The following is a 22544-nucleotide window of genomic DNA, read 5'->3' on the forward strand; positions in this document are numbered from 1 at the left end:
CGAAAATGGTGGCTATGTGGCTCAATAAGGCGGAGCATTGCATTTTTACTCACCACATGCGGTGCATAAAGAATTACTCCAAAATGATTTCCATGCAACACATCTGTTGGATGCAGTAGCTATGGGCCAACCATATCGAGTCAACCCATTTAGGTTCACTCCATTTTGGAATGGCAATAATTTGGTCAAGAAATCAAAATCTAGTATTATTTATGCTATTAATGGCTGCAAATTGTTACGCTTTAATTATGTAGTGTCCATATTTATGTCTCTTAATATTTATGCTATTAAGCCTATTAATGATGTTAAATTTAGTGATGGATTTTACTTGTTCCCTCTCCTTTCCTATTTACTTCTTCCTTATCACAATACTTTTCCCCCTTTTTCTTTGCTTAACTCCTACTATTTCTAGCATGAATTGTCATATATAGTAGTTCGCACAGAATTTTCATAACTTTGAGAATAACGTGAAGCACAACATGAAGTTTGGGAGGGCAATAAACATAACAAGTCAAGAGAACATGTCTAGGTACCAAAGTTGCACATGAAGTTATCACTTGTAATTTGCAACCCCGGGTTTACGAGGAGGCATCATTATTGCTAAAAGGGCGATTTTAAAGAGTTCTTGCCGGCAAGTCCATTTTTCTTGTGAAAGAAGCAAGCAAAATTCTCCCTCTTAGTGGTGTCCGGTCTGAGTGCTCTCACAGGAAGGAACTGGTTTAATTTCATTTGCCTGGTAACCAGCGATGATGCAACTACAGAAACATCTACTCCTACCCTTACAAATGGTGATTAGAAGGGTTAAAGAGATTACAATTTCGAGCTTGGCCCACATTGAGGTGCCCAAGTCCACCACTTCCTTCTCGATGTTCTTTTGCCATTGGCACATTACTACAACCGAACAATTTGACATTTCTAATTCTTGATCATATGATACGAAATTCACGATCCTAAGAACATATGGCCACTGGATATTACAGGCCTTTTACGAAGCTTCTTTCTTAAAAAAGAAAAAGAGGGGAAAAAAGAGACTTTAACTATGAAGACAAAGGATATCGTGTAGGTCATATGGTTCTAGATCTTCCAACTCCATGAAGACGGTCATCACACATTGATAGATGGAATGGCTCGAACGCATGCTATATCTGGAAATAAGAAAGTAACGTCGAGCGAATGGTCGTAGTTCATGGACATGCCAAGGAGCCATACTCGGTGTTAGGAGGCCCAAAATCTAATCATACAAGAAAGAAAAGATTAACCGTCGCTCTCAGCAGCAACACAATTGCAAATCAGAGAAATGAGCAGATATTCTCAGAATCTTCTATGCGTATTTAGATTTCAGCATTTTACACCTGTTAGAAACCTAGCATCTAATCAATACAGGAAAGCATATAAGCAACAAAGAGAAAAGGGCTAAAGAAAAACAGAGGAGGATCACAATCCCATCTCCGAGCAAATCCATGTTGGAAGAAGTACCGAAGCAAATGATCCATGCCCGCACACAATTAATTTATAATCATTTTGCCACTTGTTCGAGCACAGGAATCTTATTCCACCTCTCCTCCAGCCCACTACTCTGCAACGGTGGCAATGAGAAAACGCTAACTGTGGAACTCCCGCTTCTGATCTCTTTCAGCGCCCGCAATGCTGCGATAGTGCTCTTCATGTACAAGCTCTCCATGTACTCTATATCCTCCAACTCCGGGAACCCTCCTCTGACCAAAGAGGAACCAGGTTTTGATGGCTTCCGCGCCCCATCCCCATCGTCCCCGGATACCGATGCTTGTTCATTCTTAGGGAAGAGGCGGTCCAGCATGGCCTCACACCCCTTCACCAGCTTGTATAGCAGATCAGTGGTGAAGAAAGGCTGCTGGAGTACCCTCTGGATGAAGGGTAGCCGGATGAGAGCCCCTGTCCTCTTGTCATACTTCTTCAGTATTTTCACTAGTCCTGTCCACATAACAGAAAGAGCAACATCAGCCTTCCAGCAGTCAAAAGCCGGAGTTGAGCCCCCGGGGAGGGGGGGTGCAATCAGTGCCATGCAGTAAATGATGACTTCGCCTCTGTTTTTTGGTTTCTAGAGATGGGTATCCTAAGCTCCTTTGACTAGAAACAAAAAAACGTCATTTACGAGGTTATTTGCTTTTGCCATTTTCAGCATGTCTGAAACATAAGACTGGGTAGGAAATAGAAAGATACAAATCAAACAGTCATGGAGGTACTAGTTTCCCCGCAGGGAACCCTAAAATTTGTTCAAGAATTCTCAAATGTCTTGTAAGCATCATGAGCAAATGCAGCAAGTATCTACACAGACTCCAGAGAACATAACATAACATTTGACCATTTTGTGAAGTTTGAAGAAATTATCGACTCAAGATTGCCAAACTGACCGATCAACGAGTTTGAACGACTTCAATTTCACATTGCAAAGCACCGTAAAATCAAATATGACAAGAAAAAATTGAGAAAAGTAGTTTGTTTAGTTAAATGGTTCGGATTGCTAGCATAATGGTAGCTTTTCGATTAAGACCAAACTACAAGGCAAATCTGATGCGATCAAAATGACCATTATCCTCGCAAAATTTTGATTGAACATGAACAATTTGATCTATTTAAAAAATGTTTTAGACTCGATTTCATGATTCCTTCTAAAGGATGGGATAGAAAGTTGACATTAAATTTTAAAGCAGAGTAACTAATTGTTCAGTACTGTGGGTAGCTTTTCATACCAAATATCCCAAATTCACCACAGTGGTATCCTTCCTTTCTTTATTTTTTTATTTTTTTTACAGGGTAATGAAATTGACTAGGCACTGAACTTAGGTCGCTGAAAATATTAGGCTAGAAAAATGCAAGTCTAAGCCGCACCTGATTATAGTTATAATTGACACTCAAAGGAGAAAAAAATCGCAAGCATGTTCATATAGTTCATTTTTATATTCCAATTTAGATCTAACCCATGCCAATGAGGTCTTCTTTATCCAGCATATTAGCAAGAACAGAAGACCTTTAGGTCAATATTAAATTAGTTGAACATGAAAAACACCTTGGTTCACATATGTGCTGGTCATTTAGAAACAATTTGTGTCTTTGTGATAGCTAATTCACCCAAAACTTACTGGAGCATTGAATATTTATTTCATCTTAGGAGCGCAAGATAATGTATGGTGCTTCATCTTGGTTGGCGCAAAAAGATAGTAGCATCAACCTTTTTAAAATAAATAAAAAAAACAAAAAAAAAAATAAAGCTGTTGCATTTTATGTATTTAAAAAAGTGCCCTTATTAAGAGAAACATTAAATATCTTAAAACAATATCAGATTTGACTAAAAGTTTACCTAGCAAAACTTGAATGGAGTATGGCAATTCAAGTGAAATGCCGAACACTCCGGTAAACAAACTAAAAACAGGGTGTGAATTTTTTTCAAAAAAAGTCTACCAGGACTCAAATAAGAGATTCGCTACAGTTCAAGTAATTCCTCCTCTCTCCTAAGAATTGTATCAAACAGGACTGCTATTCTCGACTGCTATCATAGAGTCTTATTGCATCCTGCATGGGATTAATGACCATGTCTCATTGTATCATGTACCTATAGCTACAGCTTTGCTTTTAGCATACCAATCTGATGTGGTCCAAATCTCCTCCGTTTTATAAAGAAGTAAATTCAGGGAGGAGGAGTGAGAGAGATGCATGACATGGTGCGGCTATCGCAGCAAGCTTGGTGGATGAAAAATAAGAAGGTCACAAGGAGGGAGTTGATATGGGGTGGGGACTTCTTACCGGTGTAGTTGAGGGCGCTGTAGTTCTCGAGGAGGACCATCTCTCCGTGGAAGTCCACGATCTCCTTCCTCACTTTCATCAGCTCCACCTTGGACTCCGCTCGAGCTACTCGGTCCTGCAGCTCCTGCAACGCGCCACAACCACGCCCTTGTTAGCTACTAATACTAACCAAGAGCAACGCAAAGCAACCACGCCAAGCTCACACCACCGATGAATAGCCAAAAGCACGCGCGTTCATGTGTCCGTCCACGTGAGAGAAAACAAAAGCCAAGCCAAGCCAAGCCAAGCCAATCCAAGGGTCTGCCAGCTGGCAGGCGCAGAGGAAACCTCGTTCCGGACGGAAACGGCTCTCTTTGGAATATTCCCGCAGTGGATACGATCGGTTATAATGAAAGACAGAACGGGAGAGGAGTTGTTATCATGATCATTATTTAAAAAAAAAAAAAAAAGAAAAGAAAAAACTGACGAGTAACAAAAGCGATGGCGAAGATCTGTAGGGAAAAATTAACGAATTAAATTGATGATGAATGATCCGGGAAAAAGCAGAAGAAAATTCGATAAGAAAGTGGATGGGGAGCGACGCCTTTATCGGAAGGGAAAGCAATAAAACTCAATTCTAGAGCGATATCTTGCACTTTATTCTTTTAATTAATTATTAGTTAATTAAGTAATCAATTCGAGAGGAGGAGGAGGAGGAGGAGGAGAAAGAGATGGAGGAGGACCTTCTGGCGGATGATATACTCCTCCTCCTTCTCGACGAAGAAGGCGTTGAATTTCTCGAGCTCGGCTTCCAAAAGCCTCAAGAAATCCTCTTCCTCCCGCGTCATCGCGGCCTCCGACGCGGCAGCGCTGTCATCATTATCAGCCACCCTGGGCCTCTTGGCCGGCCGATCCCCGCCGCCTATGATCTTGAGCCGCTTCTTGAGCTCCTTGTAGGACAAGAACTTGTCCCTCCATTCCGGCAGCGTCTCCTCGATCTGGTTGCTGAGGCTCTTCCCGAACTTCATCTCCAGATCCGACAACGAACGAACGAACAAAGTAGATGGTTTGATGGATAAATTCGTGATGGTTAAAGGAAGGAGAGAGAGAGAGAGAGAGAGAGAGAGAGGGAGGAGATGGAGGGGGAGGCGATGATATAACGAGAGGAGTGGTTGAAAGGGGGAACGGGGAAGCGGAGAATATTCGAGGATAGGACAGAGAATATTCGGCGAGGGAGGATATTTGGGGTTTTATTCCCTCACTTGGCGCAGGGGAACTCGCTTTCCATCCGGCCGCGACACCTCCAGTGCGGGCGCAGTACCTATCTCCTTCTCGGGCTCCCGAACCTTCCACGTGTGACCGCCACAAGCCGAGGCTTGTGGCTCGGCTTGGCTCGTGAGTTAATATTTTGTAATGTACATCTCAGAGCGCGGCTCCAAGGATGGGTTGGAACACGAATAATTAATAGATATAAGATTACTTGGTTATTTTTATTGCCAATTAATTATATTAATCTTATGTACATCTGGCGCGTACCGTTTTCGGATCAAGAAGAATATTCCCCTACCCGAGTATCTAAGAAGCATCTCAGTGGATATTCTCCGCCAGATAAAAAAGGACTCCCTTTTTTTTGATTTGTTCCAACCTTATCCCTAATGTCTAAAAATCACTGACAGTAGTTGACCGTGGATATATACACACACACACACACACACATATATATATATATATATATATATATATATATATATATATATATAATGATGAAAGCTGGCTAGCCTCTCATGAGAAAATATAGATACAAATGAAAGCCATGCTTCTCCTAACGTATCATGACCGCTACTAATTATAATGAGTTATAGTTAATAATGCATTATCTTTCATGCTATAAATATAAGGCAAAAAAAAAAAAAGGAACCAAGAGCTGGATCGTTTTAAGAGATAGAAAAGAATGATATAGTAATAATAGATAATGCTTTGCATAATTGGCATCAATCTGGAATTGTGTAAAAGCAAGATAAATTGTTTATTGTGATACAATAAACAAGCCATAATATACATTTGCAAAGAAAACACCCAATTATTCTCTTCCATTTCCTCCCTGGAAGCTAGGATTTCAATTATTTAATATTTTAAACAATGAAAATACTTAATTTCGGTTACTCTGTTATATTTATTTCATTCATCTCAGCCCCTTACTTCTCTCGTTTTTCTTGTGATGATGTCAACTAAAGTGATCCAAAAACAGAAGCATTGTTTTCTAAGACACACTGGAACGGGAAAATTATGCATTCATGTACTAAAAATATAAAATAGAAATTTTAATTATAATAAATTTTAGAGTAAATTATAAAAATCCTTGCAAGGTTTATTTTTATTATATTTTTATCCATTAATTTTAAAAACCTACGCTTACCACCTTCAGATATAACTGTATTACTAAAAAATTTTAAAATTTTAAAAAAACCAAATTGCCCCTCTTGGTAACTAAAAATAACTTGATGCCTTCTTTATCCTCCAGAAATCTTCTGGATTGATTGCCTCCCCCATGCATCCTTTCTACTTTCGACGTCGTCTACTCCATGCTGAGCTCATCGTGATTGCCATCTAAGCACCGAATTATTGTCTCGCACCATCTCCCCCTCAATGCAAGCCCCGACCTAATCGCTCCCTTTGACTGATCTTTCTCTTACAATCCCGACGCCCTCATCCTGCAACTCCACTCTGGCCTCCCCATCGACACCAAAGTCCTCCACATCGGTACCCTCCACAGCCACCCGATGGCCTCGACCCCATCCACCATGATGCCATCACTACCCAAATCCATCACGAGTTCCACTTTTTTAACAGAGGCTTTGAATCAGATGCACGCTGCAATGGAGTGGACTTCGGAATTGTCGCTAGTGTTAGCAAAGGGGGCAGTTCTTGAGTCGGGATTTTGGAACCGCCATCGTTCGGAGGGAGAAGCCTCGAGGGTGGGGGAGGCGAAGCACCGATTTGGTGGAGAAAATATCAGAACGTCGAGTAGGCGAGATGTTGGGAATTATGTCCTAAAATTAATCGTGTGATGATTGAGTTTCTCTTTCTATATGAGTTATTGATTAATGAATATAGTTATTTTGATATTTTTCATTACAAAGTTACATCTTCTTTGAATTCTTATGCTGTGATGAAATCCTTAGAACTATGTTAGTGTATGATAAAGAGAGGATTTATCGTATAATTCTTAAACATATTCACGATTAGATGACACGTCATTATAGGATGATAACGTTTATCGAGTGGAGATCGTTGTGTGCCATATGGGTTGGTTATCCTCTTAACCAAAGAGTATGGTAACACTGGTATGACATACAGGTGAGATATAGGAGTACATTGTCATGGAACAAGTGACTCATCTGCTGAGTATTTTGCTGTCAAGAACTGCTCACAAAATATATGGATATAAATATCCTTCAGACCTGAGATCATCATAGTGACTTGCATGTAACTCACTGTGCTTTGGTGCTGAACTATCTGAATTTCTAATGCAGTGACGGAAGGCTATTGGATACAGTCAAATACTTGCGAAGTCTGTGTGTGGATCAAGATGGGATTGATCCATCCAAATTATTGAAGTTGATGTAGCACTGTATTTCAATTTAGCAAAGTTTTGATTAGAATAATCCATGAGATAAATTTGAAAGGTTGAAATACAATATGGATGAAGCAATCTCGGTTGACAGTTAATCTGAGACCATCCTAGAGCATTCAGGATCAAAAGGATGAATTATGCGATAATCATGTATATAGATTCTGAAATATTTTTTTTGCGATAATTTGGCCTATCTGGATTCGAAAATTATTGCTAGATGGTATCTCGATTAGTGTAGAAATTGATTCTTGTGCTATCGACTTAGTGTTTGAACCTATGAAGTTCGTACATAAGTCAAACAAAATAAGAAGGAATTGGCCTATGTTTATATGTCTAATTTGAAAGTACTTGACTTGATTGAACATATAAGCTAACTTAATTGAGAATTAAATTATGGGTTAAATGGAATTGAAGAGTTGACTATGTCTAGCTAGTACTACACATGAGGTTCAGGTTCGATCCCAACGATGAACAGTTTCTGATCTATGATCCATAGAGTATATATAAGATTGGATTTAAATGTTAATTAATTTTAGATTAGATCTAAATTAATTAAACTTAATTGGGTCTAAAATTCAAGTTAGACTTATTACAAAAATTTTAAAGAGTTTGGGATTGACAGTCTTTCGAAATTGATTCGAACCAATTTCGAATTAGATTCGAATTGGATCTATTTTAGATGAGATATGAGAAATTCTTCTTGCATTGAGATTTTTCTCTCATATGGACTGACCAATACCTAAAATGGTGCTGGTTTGGGGCATCCCATATGGATGGAGGATTGGGTGCAAAGTGGTTGTCATAAGTGATGGCAATTCTATCTCATATAGGGATCTTTCTTTCATGAGTATTGAACTGATTTAAATCAGATTTGAGTTAGAACTCCTATACTTATTAAGTCATGAGATTCATCTATAAATAGAGAGGGTCTCTACTTATGGATGCATAGCAAATAATAAACAAATCAGATTGAGAGAAGAGAGAAAGAGAGAGAGAGGTGTGTGAAGAGAGAAGTCCTTCTCCTTAGCCTCTCTTCTTTGGTGCCACCCCTCCTCCCTTGGGCATGGGCCCTCCTTGGGCATCCCATCTGTTGGTATCAGGTGTCACACCAGCACATCTCTTCTCTCATTTGATTGAATTGTGAAGATCGGAGTTCATCTTGCTTTCTTGCGACATATGGCGTACATGCGAAGTAGAGAGTCTGTACTTTCAGGCCTCCGCGAAGATTTAATCCAGATTATTTAAGATTTGATCTCTGATTCTGCTGCTAATCAGATAAAGATTTGATTCTTTTTTACATAGATTAATAAAAAAAATTTAGATGCAACCTGGATTATCCGAAGAGAAACAGTTTTTCTTTCCTTTACGAGGGTAGAGGGGGGGATGGTGCGGACGGACTCAAGGAGCCAGTCGGTGAGGAGGAAGAGGGCGGTGTTGGCCTGGGGCTTGGGGAGGGCCGGCCCTAGAGAGGCCTTCTGGCTCTTGAGCCGCTTCATTATGTCCTCTAGTATCGGAAGGGTGCCAAGGTCCTCCCTCCCATAGGAGAGGATGAGGGGGGTGTGGGGGCCACAATGCTAGCAGTGGTGGTGGCACCATTGGATCAGCGAGGGTGAGAAAAGGGATGTGGTTGGAGGAGGAGGAGAAGGCACCAATGGCACGCTTGTAGGGTGTGGGGGGAGAGTGGAGATGGAAGTGGGAACAGCAGTGGAGGTGACGATAGCAGTGCCAATAAAGGAGGAAGGGGGGTGAAGTTGGTGCAGGTGTCGAAGGCGGTGTGGTTGAGGTTGGAGGCGGAGAAAAGGGTGGTGCAGAGTAGCGGAGTTTCATGGCCGTGGGGATGTCGGGTAAATCTGGGGAGTGGATGAGGATGGGCTCTAGGTGAGCCCAATGCCACACCCCCTTCCCCTTCATCGCCTTCGTTCAATAGTAGGCCGCATCCTCTTCCTCCTCTGCCACCAGAGTCTTCACCTTTGCTGTTGGCACATTGGCCGTGGCCATTTGAAACAAGACAAGGAAAAAAAGATCTCTTTTTTCCCTGCATCCTCTACAAAACTAAAACTTAATTAGTATGCCAGCAGATAATATTCGTTGTCTTCTTCCATCGACGGCAACGGCGGGGCGGTGGTGGTTGCCGCCGCTGCCACTAAGCTAGATTTAAGTGGAGCTTATCGGCAAAGGTGGCTGGTAGCTGGTTTGCAGGCAGGATTGTAGGGGATGTGGCATATTTTTATTCGAGGTTATTTCAATCATTTCAAAAATTTATAATAGCATGGCAATAAGATTCAAGTAAATATTAACGGATTGTCTAATAGCATGGGTTAAACTGTAGGATTGACTAAAATGTTAAGGGTATAACTATAAGTTTTGGAAACTAATTGGTGTATTTATGATTTCAACCTGTTCTCAGAGATTTTTTTTGTAATTTATTTTAAATTTTAAAATGATTAGAGTGGTATGAATTATGTGGTGCACCAAATAAATCAAATTGATGGTTGATGAAAGAACTAGCTAAACTCAACTACTTAGTAGAATGTTGAACGATTGAGTAATCCGAAGCAAATCATGACAAACATGTATCGCTAATTAGATCTATTGGGGTAATTCAGCCGACTCTCTGATTCTGACTTTCAATTGACCTGATAAGCATGGCCTGCCGACTATCAATCGGTTGACCGACTGACAGTCGGCTATCTTCAGCCATCAACAAACTCAGTTATGATAACTCGACTGATCTCAGACCGATGACTATCGACATATCAGAGTTCGGACTTTCACAACTATCGACATACGATCAACATATTTTGATTATCGATATGTAGTCGGCTTATCTGAAACTATCAGTGCAGAAAGTACATAATGGCCAGAACATGATCAGTGATAAGTATAACCACCCATCCCATGATCATATAATGTCGAAACGAGCAGGACCCATGTGTCTAATCGTTACAGACGGTTACCAACTACTCGTCTATAAAAGGAGGTAAATGAACAGTATTTGGTAAGATACTTCTGGACTGATACTCTATCTTTCTAAAAATTCTATCTACTATTCATCACTCTCCAATGACTTAAGCATTGGAGAGTTCTCATCAGACACAACTTCGATCAGTATAGATTTCTTTTATAGGTGCTCTTCTCTGGCAACGAACGTAATAGGAGATTGGCCACAATAGATTGACGTGTCAGATAGAAAAAAAATATGAGCAATCATGGCTAAGATCAGAGCTCAACATTCAACTAGATCAATGAGGCAATCTTTCCATCGAAAAGATCTTCCTCCCCTACCTCTATTGATAGAGTCCAGCTCTCCGCATCCAGTAATCACTATGGATGTATAAATTGCTGCTTTAATGTAGTAAATGAAGGTGTTGACGGAGGCTGTCCACAACCTCCAACAACAATAGACACAGCAACAGCAGCAACCATCGGTGGAGGAGCTGGTGGCTTATTCAGTGCCATCTAGGCACAGTCGTCATCCTCCACGGTGTTCACCTTCCTCATCTCCCGAATGACAATCGTCTCGACACTCTCATCAAGTCGAGTAACCGTATTTTTGGCATTCTCATCACACTGCTCATCCTTCGTGGAGATCTCCTTCTCCTTCCCATGTACATAGTATCAAGAAGGGAAAAAGGCCGCGTGCACCTTCTCCTTCTCTATCTTCAAATTCTTCAAGAGACTTTACCTCCGAATTATCTCAGCAATGGCAGCTCGACGACTATGAGCGTAAGTTCAAGGAGATCGACTGCTAACTTATCTGATTTCAGGTGGAAGGTCGAAAATTCTCTAACGATTACGACTTTCACACTGCCAACCTCTCTCTCAGCATATCTTGGATGAGTCGATCCTGTCTCGATTCAAGATACCGCAAATGAAGCCATACGATAGCTTCATCGATCCAATTAATCATTTGAAGAGTTATAAGGCTTTCATGATGATACAGGAGGCAACCGACGTCCTCTTGTGTATTGACTTTTCGATAACTATTCAAAAGGCTGCTCGAGTCTGATATTCTGAGCTTCAGTTGAAGAGTATAAACTCCTTCGAGTAGCTAGAGTATTCTTTCGTGACCCATTTCAGTACTAGCCGAAAGATGTCATGGACATCAGATAGTCTCTTCTTCATTAAATAAGGCAAGACAGAGACATTGAGAGATTTCATGGCTCGCTTTAATGCAGCCACACTTAAGGTCAGGGATCTCAATGAAGATATGGCCATATTGGCCATGAAGAGAGGTCTAAGGGGATCTAGATTCACTTATTCTCTGGATAAGACTCTTCTCCGGACCTATGTTGAACTATTGGAGCACGCATTCAAGTATATTCGCACAGATGAGGATATTTCTGACTGGCACCAGATAGAAGGAAAAGGTCAGACAAAAAAATAAAAGAAAACTGAAGCTCTGATCGAACTAAGTCGGTCGACCATCAATAAACGAGCTTCACCCCATTGATGGAGTCTAAGGTCGAACAATTTTGATAATAGATATGACTCCTATACTCTTTTTTCTGTTCTCCATGTGCAGATCTTACTGAAAATCAAAGGAGAGGAGTATCTTCGACATCCTCCACCGATGAAAGCACTATTGAGGAGTCCTGACAAGAAGTACTGTAGGTTTAATCATAATCACGATCACGATATCGAACAGTGTATTCAACTCAGGGATGAAATAGAGATCCTAGTTCGATGTGGCTATCTCAAAAAATTTCGACGAGATCACCCGACTCAACCTCCCACCAACCAATAGCCTTAGCCACAAGTTGAAAAAATGATCAACAATCGACCAACGACGGGAGTGATCAATATAATCTCTGGGCGACCAAAAGATTGGGGGCAACTTTCGAAGAAGAGTCGGCGAAGAAACGATGACTTGACGATGTAATTTCTTTTTCGAAAGATGATGTTAGGGGAATACAAACTTCCCATGATGATATTGTCATCGTTTTGATGATGATAGCAAATTATGACGTAAAAAAAATTTAGTTGATAATGAAAGCTCAACTGATATTTTTTTTTATTCAACTTTCTCCCAAATGTAACTACTGACTGACCAACTCAGAAGAGTCTCAACGCCATTAGTTAGTTTTACTGGAGATGCAATTACCGTGGAAGGAAAAATTACTCTCCCTTTAACTATGAAAATAGATCCATAATAAAGTACTATTCTTTTGATATTCATAATTGTCCAAGTTCCATCAACTTATAATGTCATACTTGGATGATTTAGACTTGATGCCCTAAGAGCAATATTTTCAACATACTATTTATTGATCCAATTTTCAACAAGAAATTAAGTCAAAAAAATGCATGAAAAATAATAACTTACTCGACGTTGCTTCCTAGTCTCTATAAAGAATAATCAATCTGAAGACTCTTTGTTCATTGATAAATTGGACTAAAGAAAAAATGAAGAAAGAGGTGAATCAGTTGAGCAACTGGTTTTTATCCCGTTAAAAGAAGAAAATCTGAGAAGACGGTCCAAATTGGATTGCAATTGTCTGATCCAGAGTGGCAACAACTAATGAATCTACTAAGAGCAAATGCTGATATTTTTACTTGATCGACAACCGATATGCTAGGAATTTCTTCAAAAATAATAACCCATCGGTTGAACATTGATCCTAAAGTTAGATCGGTGAGGTAAAAGAAAAGACCTTTTGCTCTTGAAAGATAGAAAGTCATCGACAAAAAGATCGATAAGCTTCTTGCGACTTATTTCATCAGAGAAGTGAATTATTTTGATTGGCTCGCCCATGTAGTGATGGTAAAAAAATTAATAAAAAATAAAAAATCTGTATCAACTATACAAATCTAAATAAAGCTTATCCGAAGGATAGTTTTTTTTTTGTCAAAGATCGATCAACTAGTTGATGCAACTTCAGGACACCAACTTTTAAGCTTCATAGATGTCTTTACGGGCTATAATTAGATTCGAAAGGTATCCGAAGATGAGGAGTACACTGCTTTCATAACCGACAAAGGCATCTACTGTTACAAAGTAATGCCATTCGGTTTAAAGAATATCGAAATTATTTTTCAATGGCTAGTCAACAAACTATTCAAGACACAAATCAGATGAAATATGGAAGTCTACATTGATGATATGCTGGTGAAAAATCCTGAAACTTCTGATCATATTCAAAATTTGGAAGAAGCCTTCGGCATACTTTGACGATATCAGATGAAATTGAATCTGACTAAGTATAAATTCGGAGTAACTTTTGAAATTTTTTTTGAATTTTTTGTATCACAATGAAGAATTAAAGTAAATTTTGAGAAAATAAAGACTATCATCAATGTGAAGCATCCAAGCTCTAAGAAAGAGATACAATAACTTAATGAAAGAATTGCCGCACTTAGTCGATTCATCTCAAAGTTGGCAGAAAGATATTTATCCTTCTTCAAGATCTTGAGACAAGTAAAAGACCTTTCATGGTCAGATAAATACCGACAATCCTTCGAAGATCTAAAAAGATATCTGACATCTCCACCATTACTTACAAAATCAAAGGTCAGAAAAATTTTGTATCTCTATCTGACAACTTCGACAGAAGCAGTTAGTTCAGTACTCATCTAGGAAGATTAAAATTGAATTCAACTACCAATTTATTACACCAGCAAGGTGCTTTATAATGCTGAAATAAGATATTCAAGAGTAGAAAAAATAATCTACGCTCTAATTATATCATCACAGTGACTTCGTTTGTACTTTCAAGTACATCTTATAGTCATCTTAACAGATCAGCCATTGAAGATAATTTTATACCTGCTTGATACTTCAGATCGAATGACAAAATGGATAATAAAATTCAGCGAGTTTGATATTCAATATTGTCCACAACCATCAATAAAGGTACAAGTTTTGGCCGATTTCATCATCGAGTATACTATATCTGACAATAACTCTGAGAATGAATCCAACAATAAATTAAAGCAAGTTGAAACTCTTGAAGCCGACTTAACATCGGTGTGGGTGCTGCATATTAATGGGGCATCCAATGTACAAGGCAGTAGAGTCGGTCTCATTTTCATCAATTTCGAAGAGATTGTAACCGAATATGTCTTTCAGTTTAATTTTAAAGCTTCAAATAACCAAACCGAGTATGAAGCTCTCCTAACCGGCTTGAAGATTGTCAAAGAACTTGACATTGACAACCTGAAGGTCTTCACCGACTCAGTTGATTACTGGATAAATTAAGGATGAGTTTGAAGTCCGAGACCCCATTATGATGAAGTATCTTCAGAAAGTGAAAGATCTTATATGAACTCTAAAATATTTTGAGATCTCTCATATTTCAAGAACAGAGAATACTCGAGCTGACGTACTTTTCCAACTCACAATCACTTCATTCAACTCGCTCGTTCGGACAGTCACCGAATGTCTTGAACAATCGAGCATTGATAAAGTCGAATAAGTGCTACAAGTCAATGACGAGCCATATTGGATGGATCCGATCATCCAGTATCTGACTGATGAAATTCTACCTACAGATCCCTCAGAAGCCAAACGACTATGATAGATGGCTTCGCAATATATTTTAATGAATAAATAACTTTATAAAAAATTATTCTCTCTTTCCTTACTGAAGTATTTGAGATCAGCGGATGCCGACTCTGCACTCCGAGAAGTTCATGAAGGAATTTATGAAAATTATTTAGAGGATAAATCTTTGACTTATAAAGTCTTACGACAAGGATATTATTGACCCATCATGAAGAAAGATGTAGCTAAATTTATCCGAAGATGTGAATCATGTCAGAAGTATGCTAACATACAACATCAACCGATTAGTCAGCTGACTTCAATTATTGCACCATGGTCCTTCGTACAATGAGGAATCGATATACTTGACCCTTTTCCTCCGGCATCCAGTCAGAAAAAATTTATAGTAGTTGCCATCGATTACTTCATCAAATGGGTAGAAGCCGAACCCTTGGCACAGATCACCAAAAGTAAGATGAAAAATTTTATTCAGAAATCAATCATATTTAGATTCGATCTGCTGTACATCATTATCACCGATAATGATCGATAATTTGACTATCAAAATTTTATCTAAAATTTTATATTATACACAAGCTCACATCAGTCGGCCATCCACAATTCAATAGTGAAGTGAAAGTAACAAATCGAATAATTCTACATGATCTTAAGTCCAGACTGAATGAAGCTAAAGACCTCTGGATGAAAGAATTATGTCTGATCATATAGATATATCAGACAACTCTCTATATACCGATAGGAAAATCATCATTCAACCTAGCCTATGAGACGGAGATGATGATTCTACTTGAGATCGGATTACCATCAATAAGAGTGGAACAGTATAATGAGCCAAGCAATTTTGAATGGCGAAGAGTTGACCTAGACTTACTTTCAGAAGTCCAACAGCAAGCTCAAGTTTGGATAGTAGCATATCGATAAAGAATAGCCCGATATTATAATGCAAAAGTCAAGTCGAAAGTCTTTCATCCAGGAGATCTGGTCCTAAGAAAAGCCAAAGTTTTAAAGCCTCTAGATCAGAAAAAATTATCTCCAAACTGAAAAGGATCCTACAAACTAATCGAAACACTTCGATCGGGAGCATGTCGATTAGAATCCCTTGATGGGAAGATTATTTCTCGGACTAGGAATGCTGATAATTTGAAGATGTACTATTAATAAAGTCAATTACATGTATGTTCATATGTATACTTGAAATCTTTAATCAATTACAAGTTATCAACAAAATGACATCAGATCGACAAGTAATTATTTAACTTGTATTGACTATATTTCGATTTTCACTGTAAAAATTGACTTAAGTTGAACGACGACATCAAGTTGACATATAATCGATCGACTTATACTGACTATATCTTGATTTTTCATTGTAAAAATCAATTTAAGTCAAATGACTACTCATGCCGACTCAGCTTTAGCTAAGCAGAACATTACGCCGACTCGATCCCAGTCGAGTAGAAAATACACCGACTTGACTACGGTCGGTAGAAGAATATTCGGTTTACCACCGTCTATCAAATATCTAGAAAATATATATACTAAGTCAGCTGACACTCGACTAATGGACAAACTCTGCTACGACCAGTGGACGATATTCAATTCATTGATAGATGATCGAAAATCAGACTATTATTCAATGACATTGAAAGTACAAGTATAAAAAGAGATTCCTTACTCAAGAATTTTTTTTTTCATTCATTAAAGAAAAGGTTACAAAATTAGACCCAAGGTCTGATTATAAAATTAGACTTAGTCCGATTACAAAAAAAAAGTATTACATCGGTCACCAGTCGGCTTCTTCATCATCTTGCTCTGGTACTTCGGTGGTTGGAGCTAGTTTGGTGGTTGCAGCAAGTTTGGTGTAGCCAATGCATCTCTTTCAGTCAACACGACAGTCTTCTCAGCAACCTCTTCTCTCAAACTAGGGGGGACGATGCTGTTCAGGTTCAAGTCTGGATACAATCTCCCAATTACATCTCTGCCATCCTCGTATCCAATACAGTAGGAAGCGAATCTGTCCTCGAGAATTTTATTCTTAAATTTTTATGAATTTTTAAAATTTTCGATGGTCAGACTCAGAGCACCTCTCGCCGACTCAACTTCTTCCTTTGCAGAGGCCGACTCTGCATCGGTTAGTGCCAACTTCTCCATGTTGGCCCGATGCCTTCCACGCTCTGCTTCGAGCTCTTCGATGCATCCGTATCTCTCTCTAGAGCTGACTGATGGAATGCTTCTTGCACTTGATCCGAGATTTGAGAGATGCGATGCTCTGACGAGCCGATTCAAGTTCAGCTTTGAAGGACTATAGGTTAGCCGTCATATGGAAGATCTCTTCTTGAAGCATCTTCTTCCATTCAATTGTTGCCTGAAGCTGTTCAACGGCAGCAGTCTTTTCAACATTGGCGGCCGTTACTTTATCCATCCATGTCCGATGAAGATCGATGATTTTTTGATATCCACTCTCTAGAGTGTACATATCGTGTGCCCACTGAAAGGAAAAGACAAGTCAAGTCAGATAAAAAAAAAGAAGAAGAGGGGAGAGGAATGTCAGAAACTTACCCCAAGCATCATCAGGCAAAATGAAGAAAATATTTCGGACACTGTCTGATTTATCCTGCTCTCCCTATCAGATGGAAAAAGAGCTGCTTCGATAAGCCGTTTGGCCAAGGCCGACTCACCGACAGAGATTCGGATGTTGAAGAGGGTAGGGAGGCCCACAGATGACTCATCATCGACAGAAGTAGTCGGTCCCTTTCTCCAGTCCTCAGTCAGCGGTTGTGCACTTGAGACCGCTACAAAATCAGTGCTTGACTACGCCCGAGATCGCTCTGTTGGAGGAACAGCTGGCGCAGCAGCAGATTGTTTTAGTTCGATCACGATTGTAGAATCGACCCAAACCCCAACTGATGGAGCCGCCAATGGTTTTGGTGTGGCATCTTCATCTCTTGCCATCTCGATTCCAGTTGACGGCACTTCAATCAGAGGAAATATTGTCAGAGCCGACAATGCTATAATCGGTTCAGGAGCTGATACCAACGAAACATCAGACTCCCTTGCGGGTACCGACTGAGAATTGATCCAATTTTTTCTCGATGGTCGGGATAGTCCGACGTCGGTTGCTGTCCTCTTTTTAGCAGCATGTTGGCAGATGTCGAAGGCTGAAACTCGTGCTCTCGTCTGCATAGCTACAATCAAAAGATGAAGTTCAGTATAAAATTCAGAAACAAACAAAAAGAAAAGTGACGTGACCGACTATGCTATACCTAAAGAAGTTACTGAACTAAGTCCGACATCGTAGAGAGCCTGCTCTATCATCAGCTCTCATTGCGGTGAAATTTTTGTATCTTTAAGTCAGAGGAAGTCTTTCTGATCGATGATGTCAACCCGATTATGCTCGTTGGGGCTAGTTCTTGAATCACCCTAGTGTGAAGGAAAGCCCCAAGGAGATGATGAAGAAACAAAGAAAAATTGATTCTTCTATCTATGAATAGATAATGAAAGATCGGAGATGAAAGAAAGACCCTTCCTCGAGTTGAAAAATCACCATCTCTTGGCTTTGGGATGAGGATGAAGAACAAAGAAAGCCCAAAAAAGAGATGGGTGAGGATTGGTTGGGATAAGACGACATAACAAGGCAAAGCTGATAATCAGTCGAATAGAATTCGGAGCCAGCTGAGCGAGACAAAGTTGATAATAATCAAGAAGATTTCGAACAAACTTCGAAATCAAAAATTGAAGGTCAGCCCAAAGATCCTCGACATAGAATGCAACTTAGTCTGGAGGAGGAGAGTTCATCCGACTGTCTGGACCTGGGGCAAAAAGTTAAAATTACTCTGAGATACGGTACTATTCCCAGAGCTGATCGACATTTGGTCCAGACAAGGAGGAAACCTCCATCTCCGGACCTAAAGGAGAGTCACTGGTCGGATTCTCCGACTGACTATCCCGAGAAGATGAAGCTTTCATTTTCCTACTTGCCATTGGAAATAAAAGAACCCAGAAGAAAAAGAAGAAAAACCTAAGAAGAGGGAATGGAAACTCAATCTAGAGCTAAGGACGATGCGAAGAACAGAAACTTCAAAAGCTCTCAACACCGGGGCAGAACCTTCTGTTGTAGAGGAGAATGATGAATGCAAAAGTAGAAAGTCCAAATGAAAGTGACTTTATATATACAGGACCCCTCAACGGTCTGGATGAAGTCATTCAAATCAAGATTTTCTCAGATGTCGACATGTGGCTACATCAAGACCAACCACTAATCGGACGGTTCGATGCACCTATTCTCAGATCACGCCACCTTATCATTATCACGTGAACAACATAAAGCCAATGACATCTGGACACATGGTCAAAATCTACTAGTCAGAATCAAATCATTCGGATTCTCCTGATATCGAATTATCTTTTCGAAACGACATCCCAATGATGATCTCACAGTTATCGAAATAACAAAATGGCTGGAGATCTTTCGTATTTCGAAAAATCATTGATGCTTGCAACCGAATCGGGGCTCAAGACAACACGTGGTGACTTCCTTTGTCTAACGTGATAGACCACGTGACAATATGCATGTCAAACTATCTTGGACTTGGGAGTGAGGGACAATTGTTGGGACAATTCAGCCGACTCTCCGATTCTGACTTTTGATCGGCTTGATAAGCACGACCTGCTGACTATTAATCGGTTGGCCGACTAACAGTCGGCTATTCTCAGCCATCAACAAACTCAGCCATGACAACTCGGTTGATCTCAGATCGATGACCATCGGTATATCAGAGTTACCGATCGATGCTCATTCGAATTTCCACAACTACCGACATATGATCGACATATTCTGATTACCGATATATAGTCGGTTTATCTGAAACTGCCAGCGTAGAAAGTGCATAATGCTCAAAATATGATCAATGGCAGATATAATCACCCATCCCACAATCATATAATGTCGGAACGAGCGGGATCTACATGTCTGACCATTATAGACAGTTACCAACTACTCGTTTATAAAAGAAGATAATGAACAGTATTTGATAAGATACTTCTGAACTGATACTTTGCTTTTCTAAAAATTTTATCTACTGTTTATCATTTTTCACTGATTTAAGCATCGAAGGATCTCCGTTGGACATAACTCCGGTCAGTACGGACTTCTTTTGCAGGTGCTCTTCTCTGACAACGAGCGCAATAGGAGATTGGCCGCAACAAGATCAATATACAATGACTATTTTATACTCTAGTATGTCACTGGATGTAGACGAGAAAGAAAGTATTTTATATCTCAGCATGCAACGTGGATATTATTCACAGTAAAATATATTTTGGGAATAAAATTGGTTGGCCTTCAGTCTTGGACTGGAGTTGTATCTTTCATAACATCAACCAAAGGATCAAACCTCACATATATCTAAAAAAATTCCGAACGTTTCTTCCATTTGTCTGTATAGAGCTCAAAGTATCGATTGTGTGATCCAACAAGATGAATCATTCTTTCGCACAAGAAATATAATCCGAACCCTCTGCCTCCCCTTCCCTCAAAATATTTTCTTTTTTTATACTCACTCTATTTTTTAATATTTCGTCTTCGTGATATATAACATAGGTTGAAAGAAGAAAAAAAGCGCAAAGGCTGGAAGACGTACGCACTGCTTGTGGCACTGGTCCTTCTTATGAAATAAAAGCAAAGATTAAATTTTATATTTGAACAGAGGGAAGAGCAGGAGAGGGAGCCTGCTGCATGATGGACCAAGGTGCGAAAAGCAGCATACCCTGATTTTTTTCCACGGGCTCCGGCTCTAGCGGGGTTAGCATTGACGAAAGGGGATGGAGGGATTACTTCGAGACTTGGATGTATTATAAAATGGTCACCGTGACAACTCCTGCAGTTTAATTAAGATGGTGAAAAGGTCATTATAGGACAAAAAAGAATGGCAGAATGGCTGTAACAGTAGGTGGGCATATTCCATCGCCAGATCCCGTGCGCCGCTTGCTTCTTTGGGGTGCCGTGGCATATTCTTTTCTCTAGCAATATTCTCTGCTCCTTTTTATATCCACAGTCGAGACATGGACTTTGACCGAGGGATAAACAGCAGGCCAAGCTGCTTTTTATTTAGCAATACGAGCGAAGTTCACCACTATTGTTCACCATCCCTCACCACACAAACATCCAAGGCAAATCTTCTCAAGCTTTGGGACACGGCTGAATGATTATGGCTTCATTATTTTAAAAATTTTAAATTTTTTATGATTTTTATTTTTATTTTGAATTTCAATTCATTATAATTAAATTATCAAACTTTTTAAATATTGTAATTTCTCTTCTGACTACTACTTCCATCTAAAAATTGTAATAGAAATAGTCATGTATCATCATATGATATATAGTGAAAGCTGATATGGCATAAAACTAGTTGATATGGAATCCTAAACCCCTTCTCCCTTTTCCTCCTTTTCTAACTGGGGTTTAAACTCCTTCCCCTTTTCCTTCTTTTCTGGCTAGGGTTTAAACTCTTTTTTCCCATTTTTCTCCGCTTCTAGCAAGGGTTTCTACTTTCCACTTTTTTCCTCCAAAACTCCCACTATTTGTACCTCTAGATGTTTAGGAAGGAGACAAGCACATCGGCTTAGCAAAAGTTTCATCACTTCGATAGGCTATTGATTAAGAGAGATTTGCCTTCCATTTATACTTCATGAAAATGGCTTGCTTCTCAAGGGTCATGAGAGCAGCGGTAGTGGCGAAGATAGTTTTAGTAGTAGTCACGATCATGATAGAGATTTTGGAGCTGATGATAGTAGAGATGAAGATTGTCATAGCTCGAATCCAAGATCCGGATCAGATACGTGATGGCCGCACACTCTTTAGAGCAAGTCCTAAAGAATATGCAAGGCCAAAAGTAATTCATTACAACCTCAACATCCATAATATCTAATTCTAATAATAATTAGTAAAACTTACATAATTACAAATTAAATTCCTTCAATCCTCTGATCAGATATCGTGACACTCTATCTATTTATCTGCTTATCCGTAAATCCAAACTATAGCCAATCATGAGCATCCTATAACTCTAAGAAGAAAAAAAGAAATGGAGGGTGTAAGCTTTATAGCCCAGTAAGAATCCCACATATTACACCAATATAATAATATGATCTGAAAATAAGGATAAGCAATAAAACATAAAATCTTATGTTCAATATCCAAAATAATATAAATATCCATAAATTATCTATCTTGTCAAAAGAGATGCATCATAATATGTTAACAGATGAAACACTTTTATTCAGTATTAGTTTCATGTCTTATCCTTTATTTCTCTTTTCATAATCACATTATCTTTAATTTTTTTTCTTTCTGACTTTGGACTAATCAAGACTGTGCCTCAATCTCTATCTGATCAAATTTTCACTCATAAGCCTCTCAAGGCTGTCCCAGGCATAAACTCTTGATGGACTGTCCCAGGTATAAGCTTCTGACAGGCTGTCCCAAGTATGAGCTCCTAGCCGGCTGATCCACATATAAGCCCATGGGACTGTCCCAGGCATAAGCTCCTGACGGACTGTCCCAAGCATAAGCTCCTGACAAGCTGTTCCAGGCATAAGCTCCTGGCGGACTGCTTCAAGCATAAGCTCCTGGCGGGCTGTCCCAGGCAT

At 39.5% G+C, this 22544-nt stretch overlaps 1 protein-coding gene across 1 annotated transcript; it reads right to left on the minus strand.

The window, feature by feature from the left end:
* Positions 1–1308: 1308 nt before the first annotated feature.
* On the minus strand, positions 1309–4934 carry LOC105047822 (SPX domain-containing protein 1). Its single transcript, XM_010926912.3, has 3 exons — positions 4503–4934; positions 3781–3904; positions 1309–1950 (listed from the first exon to the last, which is right to left on the minus strand). The coding sequence occupies exons 1-3, from the start codon at positions 4785–4787 to the stop codon at positions 1517–1519; spliced, it is 843 nt and encodes a 280-aa protein (XP_010925214.1). The 5' UTR covers positions 4788–4934; the 3' UTR covers positions 1309–1516.
* Positions 4935–22544: the final 17610 nt, after the last annotated feature.

This window comes from Elaeis guineensis, chromosome 7, assembly GCF_000442705.2.
Source record: "Elaeis guineensis isolate ETL-2024a chromosome 7, EG11, whole genome shotgun sequence".
Lineage (NCBI taxonomy): Eukaryota > Viridiplantae > Streptophyta > Magnoliopsida > Arecales > Arecaceae > Elaeis > Elaeis guineensis.

Coding starts and splice junctions, on each gene's coding strand:
- LOC105047822 (XM_010926912.3), bottom strand. CDS start 4,787: ATGAAGTTCGGGAAGAGCCTCAGCAACCAGATCGAGGAGACGCTGCCG. Junction 3,905..4,502: donor AGTATATCATCCGCCAGAAG/GTCCTCCTCCAT, acceptor GGCGCGTTGCAG/GAGCTGCAGGACCGAGTAGC. Junction 1,951..3,780: donor CAGCGCCCTCAACTACACCG/GTAAGAAGTCCC, acceptor TTATGTGGACAG/GACTAGTGAAAATACTGAAG.